We start from the raw sequence: 12,177 nt of genomic DNA, 5'->3' as shown, positions 1-12,177 counted from the left end.
GACCTCTTCCTGTCTATGACCCGAGGGAGGGAGTTTACCTTGCAGGATTAGTACACGCTTTTGTTTACCAAGCTGTTTCTGATTGATTCCCACAACAGATGATTCAGGTGGACGGGGCTTTAAGGACCGGTCAACAGTGACCAGAGTACCATCGCTCTAAACTTCTACCTCCCCCTCATGTGCAAATACTCTCCCTAGTGTACAAGTAGAATTATTGCATCAGGTCAAGTAGCCTACTTTGTGAATACCACCCCAAAAAATCTCTGATGTTATCTCATAAACACAGAATATAAAAGTCTACAACAAAAACATCTGAAAACCAAACCTCTTCAGTGACCCCCTTGCAGAATGGATCACTTCCCAACTGGGCTAACTGACATACTGTCCCCAGTGGACTCAAACCTCGTCCTGCCATTCGCTGTCTATTTTAGTGACTGATCAAAATAGCACTGAGTCTCTTCAGTTCTGTTCAGCAGACAGGGTTTGGGTGTTGGGGTCTGGGCATGTGAGAGAGTGTGTGTGTGTGTTTCAGCTAGTGAGTGTGGCACAGCTGTTGGGAGGTGCTTTTAGAGGGTTGTGTTGAAGTGAAGTGCGTGCAAGGGGCCAAGATGTCTGGAGAAGAGGACAGCTCTGACCGAGGCTTCAGCAGCACGATGGACAGGTGATGCAGGGGCTGGAGTTAGGGTTAGGGCTAGCGTTGGGTGATACAGGGGCTGGAGTTAGGGTTAGGGTTAACTAACCCTAACCCAACTCTGTGACTGGACAAGATTGATTGTGACGGTCTGAACCCTCCAGGCTGGAGCAGAGGCTTGACAACATCAGCTGTCATTTCAAGGAGATGGACGAGGCGGGGAGTCTCCTGCTGGAGCGACTGCAGCGCCACAGACAGGCCCAGCAGGACCACAGACAGGCCCAGCAGGACCATGCATGGGAAGCACTCATACAAGACAGGTGAGCTGGTTTGGGGAGTTTTTTCTTCATTTTTGAAGATTTGGTCGGTTACAGGCTGTGGGCATCTGTGAAGCTGTCTGTGACATTGCTTGTCAGAAAGGGCTGAAGGAAATAACATTTGATTTGTGAAAAGGTTAGTGTTACTGTTAATGTTATTGACCTCTGTCCTGTGCACCAAGCCTTTCTCCAGACAAGGTACGCCTTCTCTTCAGCTACGTGTCAGACACACTGCTCCGCTGCCACAGCCGAGTCCAGGAGCGGGTACCAGACCTGGCCCCTGGCCTGCCCACCACGGCTGCCATCCTGCGCCGGAGACTGAAGAACCGGCGTGTGGATGCTGCCTGGCAAGCCACCCTGGGGGAGCTGGGCCTGGTGGAGGCAGACGCAAAAGCACTCTGTGGCTTTTTTGTGACGCAGGGGTTCCAGTGTGAGTACGAGAGGGTGGGGAGGACTCCAGGCCAGCAGGGGGAGGTGGAGGCCATGATCAGGAAATGTGTGGGGAACCAAGTGCTTAGAGACAGCTTGCTGAGGGCTGTGCAGGTGGTGGAGAAAGGCCAAGCAGGGGTTATCAAGACAGCAGGATCTGGAAAGCAGACACCATCTATTTTAGAGCTGATCAAACAGGCAGAGGGAAGACCGTAATAACTGATGCATTTTTAAATGATTGTGGAGGAGAACCGTGCTTAAACATTAAGTAAACTGTGTTAGATGTGCGTGTTATGTAAAATATCAGTCAAATAAAATCAACATGTACGTTTAAAACGACTGCTTTTACGAATAAAGTGCACAGTTAGACGATGGAAGAACACGGCCGGTTAGCTCAGTTGGTTAGAGCGTGGTGCTAATAACGCCAAGGTCGCGGGTTCGATCCCCGTACTGGCCAACAATTTTATGCTGAATCAGTAACATTTTACCTCAGTTTGACGCAATTCAAACCTATTAATAGGTTACCGTAGCGCAGCGTTTAAATCATACATACAAGCTTATAATATACACACTCAGTAACGACGCTATACATTAATTTTACCGTCTTGCACGTTACCCATAAAAGCCTAAACTTCATCACAAGATTTAAAAAGCGGGCTCGTCCGGGATTTGAACCCGGGACCTCTCGCACCCAAAGCGAGAATCATACCCCTAGACCAACGAGCCGCCATACTAAGTCGCGTGTTCTAAAGGTATAACAAAATGTTGCTTCTGTCTCCTGGAAACCGATTGAGGAGAATTTTTCACAACCTCATAGACTTCCAGACCTGGTGTACTCCAATATACCATCCAAAGAGGCTAAAAAAAGCTTAGGTCCTCGGGTGTATTTTTTGCTCATAACCTGCCGCACTGTCATGAAACATGTTAAGGTCGATCTTAAATGGCACAAGCATTCTCCTGTAGTCAATAATTGTTCTCTTCTTACTGGCAACAAACCTTTTTCTTTTCCACAGTGGACGTATAGGGGAGTTTATGTTCTTCAAGACTTGTATATGATGACAATGGTCTACGAGCTTTCACTGATCTGCAGGCTGTATACAGTTTGCCAGGCAAATTATTTTTCCTTTACTTGTAATTGAGACCTGCCATGAAGGCATATGGTGTCCCTTGGGGAGTACCGCTCCATACACACCCTTTGCATAAAATATTTGCGGTACAAAGACAGACACGTGGGATGGTCTCAAAACGTTATAAATTCATCTCTGAATCTTATGCATCTTTACCAGTAGAAAGTGTATGGTGTACGGATCTGCCTTCTGAGGATGAGAGAGAGGTTTGCTGGGACACAGTATGGGGGAATCTTCATGATACCTCCAAAAAACCCTGATCACCAATTAATACATTTTAAATGTAAACACAGGATGTATCTTACTCCTAGAAAACGTCATGTGATGAAAATCATCACATCTCCTAATTGTGACCTATATACACTGACTACTTCAGTGACTTTCTTACATATGTACTGGGAATGCCCTGATGTGTTTGCCTTTTGGAGACAAATATGCTTGAAGTATATTCCTCTGTCACCGACCTTACTTTTACTTAATGATGACTCTACCTCGGATCTGACTTTACAGCAGAGGGGCATTCTATGGGCTGGTATCACTGCAGCAAAGGACATGTTGGCCTTGTGATGGCAGCCGCCTCACACTTTATCGTGGCAGCAATTGTCCAACTCATTCCTAGACATAGTTATGATGGAGACATCAGTGGCCCGTGTCCATGGAGCTAGTCAGAAAACTGTACTTGCTTGGGACACAGCTTACACTTTGGTTAAAGAAAGAGTGCAGCATTAGTATACTTCACTGAAGGTTTCTTTGTTTTTGTTTTCATGGAGGGAGAGAGACCAGGGACTGGGGTGGGTAAGGGAGTCGCCATGGGGTGGGGGGGTGGGGTGGATGATTGTACTGTTTTTGTTATCTGTATGTTTTTGTATTGATCTAAAATGTAAAACCTACTATTTTTGTATTTTTACATTTATATTATCAATAAAGAATTTATTTAAAAAAAGAAAATAAGTAAAATGTTCAGTTATTTTCACGAGAGGCTCTATTTCTCATAGTAGAGGGTTTTATACTAAACAATTCAACGTTTCATGTGGTAAATTATTGTTTGTGAAAAGCCCTAGAAGAAAGAGAATTTAATTTACCACCAAAACTGTAAGCGGTTGAGATCAGGAGATGGCGCTAGTTGCACGCTTCCAACCGAGTTTCCAGCCGAGCGCAAACGTGCACCAAGTTGCATTGAAACTTCTTGGAAAAGTAACATTCTGAAGCAAACTTGAAGGTGGTGTTGGCAAGTTTTCAGAATCAGAATCAAAATCTGCTTTATTCACCATGTAAGTTCACACAAACAAGGAACATAAACATAAAGATTAGAAAGTGAAGTTAGCTGTTTTAGCTTCTATTCCAAACTTTTGAAACCATAATATCCAACATCTCTTTCAAAGCCACTCCCACAAAACACATGAACGCACAACATGATCACAATGAACATAACGTTAGTACTTTTTACTTTTGTCTTTTAGCGGTGAAGTCTGGAACTTGATTTATTGCCTGCTCTTTCTTGGTTGTTTAGAATACCTCTGCCTAGCCCGGTTGAAAACTATACTTACAAACTAACCACAGTAGTAACTAACTACAGAAACTACAGACTGCACGCAGGTAGATACAGGTAGCCCGTCCAATCATTAGTCTCGGAACGGTCTTTATGATTTGTCGCATTTTTTACAATCCTGCGACGCCCACAGATGTCGGATTGGTTTCATATTACCGTCAAACCTTTAGATGCATTGGTTTGCTTAAGATGTGAGGTTTACCTAGGCAAATATGACAAAAAGTGCTTCTCAAGAACTGCCTACACAAAATAAGAAATAAGAAAGTTTTTACATTACGTTAAGGCACTAAAAGGTATCTTTTTTTTTTTACACCAGTTACATGCAGACCTCGTGGCGCAACGGTAGCGCGTCTGACTCCAGATCAGAAGGTTGCGTGTTCAAATCACGTCGGGGTCAATGGTTTTGACTAATACTCAACATCAAATCAATCTTTGTTGTAATAGCCGTTTTTGCAAGCAATGTCACATACGTCTTCACACATGTGGTTTAATTGTATGCCAGTCAACCTAAACCCTCAAGGAAGACAAACCATGTAGACACAATGGCTTCTGTTTTCCCATCAACATCATCATTCTGTGTGGTTGCTATACCTGCATAGGCTATTATTTAGTAATTGTAAAGTTTTAACGTGGGAAAGTGGGTATTTAACAAGAAGTTTACTAAACTGATCTTGTGACCTGTTACAGCAATATGAAATTACAAAAAGTGGGCTCGTCCGGGATTTGAACCCGGGACCTCTCGCACCCTAAGCGAGAATCATACCCCTAGACCAACGAGCCATGTTTAGACGACGCGTAATTAGATTTTTAAATATTGTCGTCATACTCTATAATTCATGAGCAGTGTCATGTTTTGATGATGCATTTAATTAATTGATTTAATACGCCTATGACTTGTGTTCTTGTTAAATACACGCTGTGTATGCAACATAGGCAGAAATTGTAAGCTGTCCTTTTTTTAGTAAAGCCCATAGTTCACGGAGGGTGTTGTATTATTGGGTGTGCTCACCCCTTCGGCGAGCACAACCATTGTTCTCTATCATATATATGTATTATTATTTTCCCACCCCTAAGAAAACTTGAATATTTGCACTACATAGACAACGTCGGTGTCAAAATGTCTTGGTCCCGATTGAGTTGCTTGTATTCGCGCGAACGTTCCATTACGTTTTTGTGGCAGAAAGTGCCTCGTGTGGCCAAAGGGCACTTAGTGCTAGCCTAACGTCACAACGTCAGCACTAGTGCAAACACTGCAAACATTTATCATATTCTCATGTAGGCCTACATTTTAGTGCATGTAAACCAGCAGATAATGGGTTTCCTTTTTTTTGGGTGAGCAGTCTCACGATCCCTGCTTACCCGTCGTCATGGAGCCGACCAGGTAAGTAGTTAGTAAGCACTAGCGTTGCTACCTATACCTACAGCAACCAATGCAATCATTCCCCAGAAATAATACCCTTCGTTTACAGTACCTTTGATTGAACAGCTAGTTGTCCAAAGCACCGGGTTTACCAATGATTGGAGTGGATACTATAAATCAGTTATTATCAACTGGTCTAACCTCAGGATGTTTTCTGATTGTCATTTAACGCTGTTTAACTCAAGACAACTATCATCTGCCGAATTAATACATGTAAATGTAAATCTCAGTATGCCTGCGCCTCGTCCATTAATTCTATATAGCAGGACAAGTTATCTCTTACTTCTCAGCGTGAGAAATGATTGAAATGGGTTAGGGGTAGTGGCATATCTACACTGGGGCCTACAGGAGCCAGTGCCCCTGTAAAAATGTCGCTGACCCCCCCCCCCACCCCCCCCCCCTGTGGCCCCCCTGAGCAGACTGAATAATATATATATACATATATATATAGTTTTTTAAATATATATTATTATTATTTATGTATTTTCAGGGGTTCATGCCTACCTTTTGCAGCATTGGTAGCCTGGCTCCCAGCCCAACTTCTCCCGTCCACAAAAAAAATTGTTCGGGAAGTTGGGTCTGGAGGGTCTTGTATTGGGGACAACTACAGAAAACCCAGAATCGGGACGGACCAATGAAATTGCCAGGGCGGGCTTTATACGATGATGGACAGATGATCAACAGTAACGTAATCAACAACGTCACGAAAGAGCCCTTGGGTTGAATTCGTTTTCAACAAACAACATAATACGTTGCTCTGATTGGTTTTAGGTCTATCCAATTGAGCGAAGAGGCATTTGTTTTACGAGTTCGGTTGAAACACGCTCCGTACTCAAAGCCCAACGGAGAGTTTTCAGACTCATATTCTGACTAGAATTATGAGTATGACAACGTCAGGCTACAGCATTGGCCTACTGTATGTCAAATTTTTGATGGCCCCATCTTATTGTTTCAATTGAAACTCTTTATGTGCAAAATGAAAGTTTCTATGATTTTAATGTAAAGCAAAATGTTAATGTTTAATATTGAAATATAATATGTGTCAGTTTTTTAATGTGCTTCTCTGATTAAACACTGGCCCCACCTTGGCCCCCCCAGTAAATGTTGTCTAAAACCGCCACTGAATACAAGGTGTTGCGTGAGAGCGTGAGAAATGGCTGGAATGTGGGACTTGAGAGTCCTGATAATTTCATAAATAATTTCATATATTTCAATCATTTCCTAGAATGCGGACGGCACTGTGTGAACCTACGCACTATTCAAAATTAAAGCGCACCATCGGAAGTTCAGTAACTTATCAAAATAAAAGTTAGACTTTTTGAGCGAGCCGAAGCATACGTCCATGACCCTCTCCACACCAGCTCACAACCCACTTTTGGATCTTGACCCACCAGTTCAGAAACATGGCTATAGACAACCCATATAGTGAGCAGCACTTCAAGTTTCCTTTTGGCTACCTAGTCGAGGTATGAACTAACCATTGCTTCTTAGACAACAGCTCAAATGAAATGCCTGTATTTCCAGCAAAGTTTCCAACCAGTTTTACCAAAATAAAAATAAAATAAATGTAACCTTTTTACGTTTTTTGGGGCATATTCTCAGTTATCAGATGGTACTGTTTGAATCACAATCCCAGCTAAGATACTGCCAGACGCCCTGAGTGGCTACTTTGTTTGAACCAGCTTGTTTCAAAGGGGTTTCTTTATTAATGAAATGCAATATGAGTACTAGTAAATGCTTTACAATATCAGTAGAAGGGGAATATTAAGTCACAATATAGTTTATGACCATTTTTACACAGGAGGGCCTTTTTTACCTTGCCCAGTTGTATCCTCTCTGGTTTACTGAAATTAACTTTTTCCTTGGCTGCCACACTCAGTAAAGCCAGGAACCTCCACTGTCTCAGCATCAGTTCCTCTGCTGAACGACAGGGGGCAGTGTGGCATAAAAGAACCAACTTTTGAAGCAGAAAAAACATGTCCGTCTCATAGAACATGTTTAGAAAATATCCTTTATTACTTATAATGTACACTGTACAATCCATTGTAATATTATGATACAACAAGATTTCGCTTCCTAAAATCTCACGTCCGACAACAAGTTATTTCCTCAGTCTCTCATTTTTCATATGTTTTTACCCTTTCAGTTTTTAGAATCAATTTGAATCCAACAGTGATTCAGTATACATATACCAAACGATGACTATAAAACATGTGTTATCACATTCTTCTATTTCAGCTTTATAATCAACACTACAGGGACCTCTCCTCATGGTAGTGTCTCACTCATTTAAACGGTCAAGTGATCTTAAACTAATCATTTGTGGATATAAAAACTGATTTTAGATTACTTACAAAAAATTCAATAAAAAAACCCCACCTAACTCACTATCATGGCAATGTTCTATTCAATCAATCATTTATAAATCAATCAATTAATCAATCAATTAATCAACAGAGATGAAGTGGTATTTATGATTGTTCTCCTTCTGCAGTGTTGACTATCTAGCATGTGCAGCAGATGTCTGAACCAGGAGTACAGGAGACATCACGTCCCAGTGCAGCTGGTCTACAGGACTTAGCAGCACTGCGCTGGTGGAAGGAGGCCTCACCCTCTGAATCCATCTCAGGTAGAGATGAGTCCTAGTGGTGATCAGAGGAGGGCTGGTCCCTTACGCCCCAGGGTAAATGCTCCAGGGTAAATGCCCTACTGTGTGGATGTGGATTGAGTCAAGCTGGCTGCCCATGTTGGTGTGTGTTGTTGTCATGGTGTTGTTGTCATGGTGTTGTTGTCATGGTGTTGTTGTCATGGTGTTGTTGTCATGGTGTTGTTGTCATGGTGAGTTGCTCATAATGCCGCCCTCCACTTCCACTACCCCCCACCTCCACCCCACCTCCACTACGCCCCACCTCCACTACTCCCCACCCCAACCCACCTTCACCCCAACCCACCTCCACCCCACCCCACCTCCACTACTCCCCACCCCACCTCCACTACCCCCCACCCCACCTCCACTACTCCCCAACCCACCTCCACCCCACCCCAACCCACCTCCACCCCACCCTACCTCCACCACTCCCCACCTCCACTACGCCCCACCCCACCTCCACTACCCCCCACCCCACCTCCACTACTCCCCACCTCCACCCCAACCCACCTCCACCCCACCTCCACTACCCCCCAACCTCACCTCCTAACCCCTCCAAACCCCCTCCTCACTCCACATCCTAACCTCCCTACCTGTACCCCATTTCTATCTCCCCCCCCTCAACCCCCCTCCCCTCTACTCCATCCTGTCATTACCATCCCCATTGATCTGCACCACACACTCCTTATCCAGGGGCTCTTTGGAGTGGGTGGTGTCAAAGTGCTGAGTGCTCACCTTGTACCTGCCCAGGCCGTCCAGCCCTGCGGCCGGCACAAAGCAGCGCTCCAGCTGGATCTCCTGCCGCAAGTACGAAGTCCTCTTCTGGCAGGTGTCCCCGGTGCCCTCCTGGGATGCAGAGAGGAAGACCACCAGCTCGAAGTGTCCAGCACGGCCCTCGCGCAGGGCGGGGTACAGTGGGCTAGGGCGCTCCAGGAGGTGGTAGAAGGTGAGGGGGAAGATGAAGAAGGGGCAGGGCTGTGAGCCCAGATGGTCCAGCTGGAAGTCTAGCGCTGTTTGGTGCAGGGCCTGACCATCGCGCTCCTCGTACAGCACGGCACTCACCTTCACCTGCACCAGGGGGCGCCGCAGCAGGTTGGCGGCGCGGAACATGAGGCAGGGCTGGCCCAGGTGCTGGCCCACCACGGCCTGAGGGCTGAACTGAATAGCACCTGCCCGCTTCTGGGGGCGGGCAATCTTCGCTACAAAGGCACCTGGAGGTAGGAGATGGTGGAGAAGGGTAGGAGGAGGAGGGAGAGGAGGAAGATAAGTGAATGACAGGATTTCTACAGGCTACAAGAACATTTTTTTTTTTCTCTCTTTGCCGATGATTCTAGATCATCATTTTCAGCTTTGGATTCAGTGTGATAATTAACAATAACTCACTCATCTGTGTCTTTCTGATAAGCATTTAACATTAAATTAATATAAAATATTTGACCATTTACCAATATTTGAATATTAACCATTAACCTGTAAAAATGAACCCTTTCCCATTTCCTACAGTGCAAACCCCTATAGGGTTGGAGGCTGGACCCTCCTGTTCCCCACCTGTGATGAAAGCCTCCAGCATGAGTCCCAGCAGCATCTGCACGGCCAGTAGCACGATGGCGCTGGGACAGTCTCCACTGGGAAACATGGTCCCGTAGCCGATGGTTAACTGTGTCTCCAGCGAGAAGGAGAAGGCTGCTGTGAAGGAGGTGATGTGTTTGACACACACCACATGGCCCTCGGGCGGAGCATCATGGTCCTCCACCTCCAGGTCTCCGTTCAGGTGAGCCAGCAGGTACCACAAGCAGGCAAACAGCAGCCAGTGGGCCAGGAAGGAGGTACAGAAGGCCAGCAGGACCCAGCGCCATCGCAGGCTGAGCAGGGAGCCCCACAGGTCCTGCAGGGCCAGCAGGCAGGCAGAGGCCCCGGCCCAGGGCCCGGGGAGGGGCGCGGGGGGGCGCAAGTTACACCGTCCGTCCTTAGTGACCAGGCGCTGGCAGGTTGTAGGGGACAACAAAGGCGAGGACTGAGCCTTGGCGTCCGGGCCGTGGTTGCTGTTTGGTCTGGTTGTCATGGTGACAGGAAGCGAAGAGGGGGCACAGGGTTTCCGAGGCGACACGTCGGGGGTGACGAGGAGATCTGCCCAGAAAACACAAGTCATAAGTACCGCCGTGTGTGTGTCAGTACGAATGCTCGGAGACGGGAATCATGCGATCGATCACCCAGCTCTGCGTCGTTCGTCTTGTAAAGTTATGAGGAACAGTGACAGAAATAACCATGCAGCTGAACACAGTCTCTGTTTCTGTGTCAATATTGTTGCTGGTGATTAGAGAGGAGGCCGGCGGGGGGGTAGGCTGAGGGACCAGCGCCCTGCAGCGCAGGAATGCGTCTCTTCTCCGTGGGGAACGGAGCTCTTACTACTTACTCTAATTGCACACTGAACTGTCTGGATCTCTTTCATCCGAGTGGTACGCAAAAATGAATGACACAGTACTTGTGCATGACGTAACATCGGTTCCACATCTCTGTGTCTGTAGTGCACAGAAGGGTTCCACATCTCTGTGTCTGTAGTGCACAGAAGGGTTCCACATCTCTGTGTCTGTAGTGCACACAAGGGTTCCACATCTCTGTGTCTGTAGTGCACAGAAGGGTTCCACATCTCTGTGTCTGTATTGCACAGAAGGGTTTCACATCTCTGTGTCTGTAGTGCACAGAAGGGTTCCACATCTCTGTGTCTGTAGTGCACAGAAGGGTTCCACATCTCTGTGTCTGTAGTGCACAGAAGGGTTCCACATCTCTGTGTCTGTAGTGCACAGAAGGGTTGTCCCTGGATGGCCGTGGAAGACCCCGAGGGAGAAGGGCCCAGAGTCCTGAGCAGGCTGGGTGATGCTGCAGGTATACCATACAGGGGGATTCACCAAAACATTTCAAATAAAAGAAATAACAAGGAAAATAAAGTGCCTCTAAGAATGTGTGAGCCACGCGCCACAACACTGCAGGTGCTGGGACTTATGGGTAAACATGTCTGCTCACCTTGCTAATAAACAATTAATTAATAATTGACAAAGTCTTAAACTATCAAATTGTTTGATGAAACTGTAAAATCCATCTGGAACAAATGGGTCTTCCAGCCGTGTAGTCCCAGAGGACCTTAAGGATCATGTGGTCATACAGGGGCCCTGAGCGCTGGTTAAAATAGTCAGAAGAGAGCTGGTGTCTTCAGGAGAAGACACAAGAGAGAGTCTTCATGAGAGAGTCTTTAACAGACTGTGGGGCCCATTTAATGTGATCTTTATTTTTTTTTTTAAACATGGTTTATGATGGTATTCCAGCCTACTGATTTGAGAACATAAGAAAAAGTTCTCATCATTGCAAACAAAGACAGACTAGGGTGTGTAGCATTTGTGGAGCGTGTGTGTAGCTGGTGTGTGTGTGTAGTATGTGTGTAGTGTGTGTGTGTGAAGCATGTGTGTAGCTTGCGTGTAGCTGGTGTGTGTAGTGTGTGCAGCATGTGTGTAGCTGTCATGTGTGTTGCATGTGTGTAGCATGTCCCATGAGCAGCATATGGCTTTGAGGTTGAGATATCAGTAACCACTACTGTCCTTAGATCATCAGTAGCCCAACTGATAGCTGGCATTAGTAACCCAACTGTCAGCAGTGACAAGCGCCTACTAAACAAGTACATTATTATACATTTAGTTGGTGTCTAATGATCTTAATGACCCTTTTAGTGTTACAGCAAGTCTGGCCCAAGGGGTTGCTTGTTCAACTATTATCACAATTACGGTTATGTGGAGATGTGTGAAAAACGATCAAATCATTACTGTAAATACAGGACTTGCTCCTGGTGAGCAGCATTGTTGTGGTCTGTTAATCTGTAATCGCGCAAGGCGTAACTATTGGCTTCCACCGTCACCCACAGGTCGGTTTGTCCCACATCCACTGAAATAGAACAACATGGCTGTTCACATGTGCCGTGTGGGGCTGAATTCCCGCCTCAGAGCAGGGAAACATGCACTGCAGCAGGAACACAACATAGACATTAAGCAATTATTTGGCCTCAGTAAAT

The 12,177-nt window shown here is 45.8% G+C and overlaps 2 protein-coding genes and 4 non-coding genes across 6 annotated transcripts; 3 read left to right on the top strand and 3 right to left on the bottom strand.

Moving 5' to 3' along the window:
* Positions 1–463: 463 nt before the first annotated feature.
* Positions 464–1,713, top strand: LOC146258012 (single-pass membrane and coiled-coil domain-containing protein 1-like). The gene is made up of 3 exons (XM_084674592.1): positions 464–661; positions 796–951; positions 1,131–1,713. The coding sequence occupies exons 1-3, from the start codon at positions 609–611 to the stop codon at positions 1,591–1,593; spliced, it is 672 nt and encodes a 223-aa protein (XP_084530718.1). The 5' UTR covers positions 464–608; the 3' UTR covers positions 1,594–1,713.
* Positions 1,714–1,760: 47 nt separating this feature from the next.
* On the top strand, positions 1,761–1,834 carry trnai-aau (transfer RNA isoleucine (anticodon AAU)). The gene has a single exon. It is a non-coding gene; the product is annotated as a tRNA-Ile (tRNA).
* A 197-nt stretch (positions 1,835–2,031) lies between these two features.
* Positions 2,032–2,103, bottom strand: trnap-ugg (transfer RNA proline (anticodon UGG)). The gene has a single exon. It is a non-coding gene; the product is annotated as a tRNA-Pro (tRNA).
* A 2,275-nt stretch (positions 2,104–4,378) lies between these two features.
* On the top strand, positions 4,379–4,450 carry trnaw-cca (transfer RNA tryptophan (anticodon CCA)). The gene has a single exon. It is a non-coding gene; the product is annotated as a tRNA-Trp (tRNA).
* Positions 4,451–4,761: 311 nt separating this feature from the next.
* Positions 4,762–4,833, bottom strand: trnap-agg (transfer RNA proline (anticodon AGG)). Its single transcript has one exon. It is a non-coding gene; the product is annotated as a tRNA-Pro (tRNA).
* Positions 4,834–8,756: 3,923 nt separating this feature from the next.
* On the bottom strand, positions 8,757–10,269 carry kcnj13 (potassium inwardly rectifying channel subfamily J member 13). Its single transcript, XM_084674670.1, has 2 exons — positions 9,669–10,269; positions 8,757–9,331 (listed from the first exon to the last, which is right to left on the bottom strand). Exons 1-2 carry the CDS (start codon positions 10,267–10,269, stop codon positions 8,757–8,759), a joined length of 1,176 nt encoding a protein of 391 aa, XP_084530796.1.
* Between the last annotated feature and the right edge of the window lie 1,908 nt (positions 10,270–12,177).

The sequence above is a fragment of the Hypomesus nipponensis genome, chromosome 15 (genome assembly GCF_054491055.1).
Source record: "Hypomesus nipponensis isolate SF chromosome 15, ASM5449105v1, whole genome shotgun sequence".
Lineage (NCBI taxonomy): Eukaryota > Metazoa > Chordata > Actinopteri > Osmeriformes > Osmeridae > Hypomesus > Hypomesus nipponensis.
This window is presented reverse-complemented; position numbering and strand designations above follow the sequence as displayed.

Coding starts and splice junctions, on each gene's coding strand:
- LOC146258012 (XM_084674592.1), top strand. CDS start 609: ATGTCTGGAGAAGAGGACAGCTCTGACCGAGGCTTCAGCAGCACGATG. Junction 662..795: donor TTCAGCAGCACGATGGACAG/GTGATGCAGGGG, acceptor TGAACCCTCCAG/GCTGGAGCAGAGGCTTGACA. Junction 952..1,130: donor GAAGCACTCATACAAGACAG/GTGAGCTGGTTT, acceptor CTGTGCACCAAG/CCTTTCTCCAGACAAGGTAC.
- kcnj13 (XM_084674670.1), bottom strand. CDS start 10,269: ATGACTTGTGTTTTCTGGGCAGATCTCCTCGTCACCCCCGACGTGTCG. Junction 9,332..9,668: donor GCTGGAGGCTTTCATCACAG/GTGGGGAACAGG, acceptor TCCTACCTCCAG/GTGCCTTTGTAGCGAAGATT.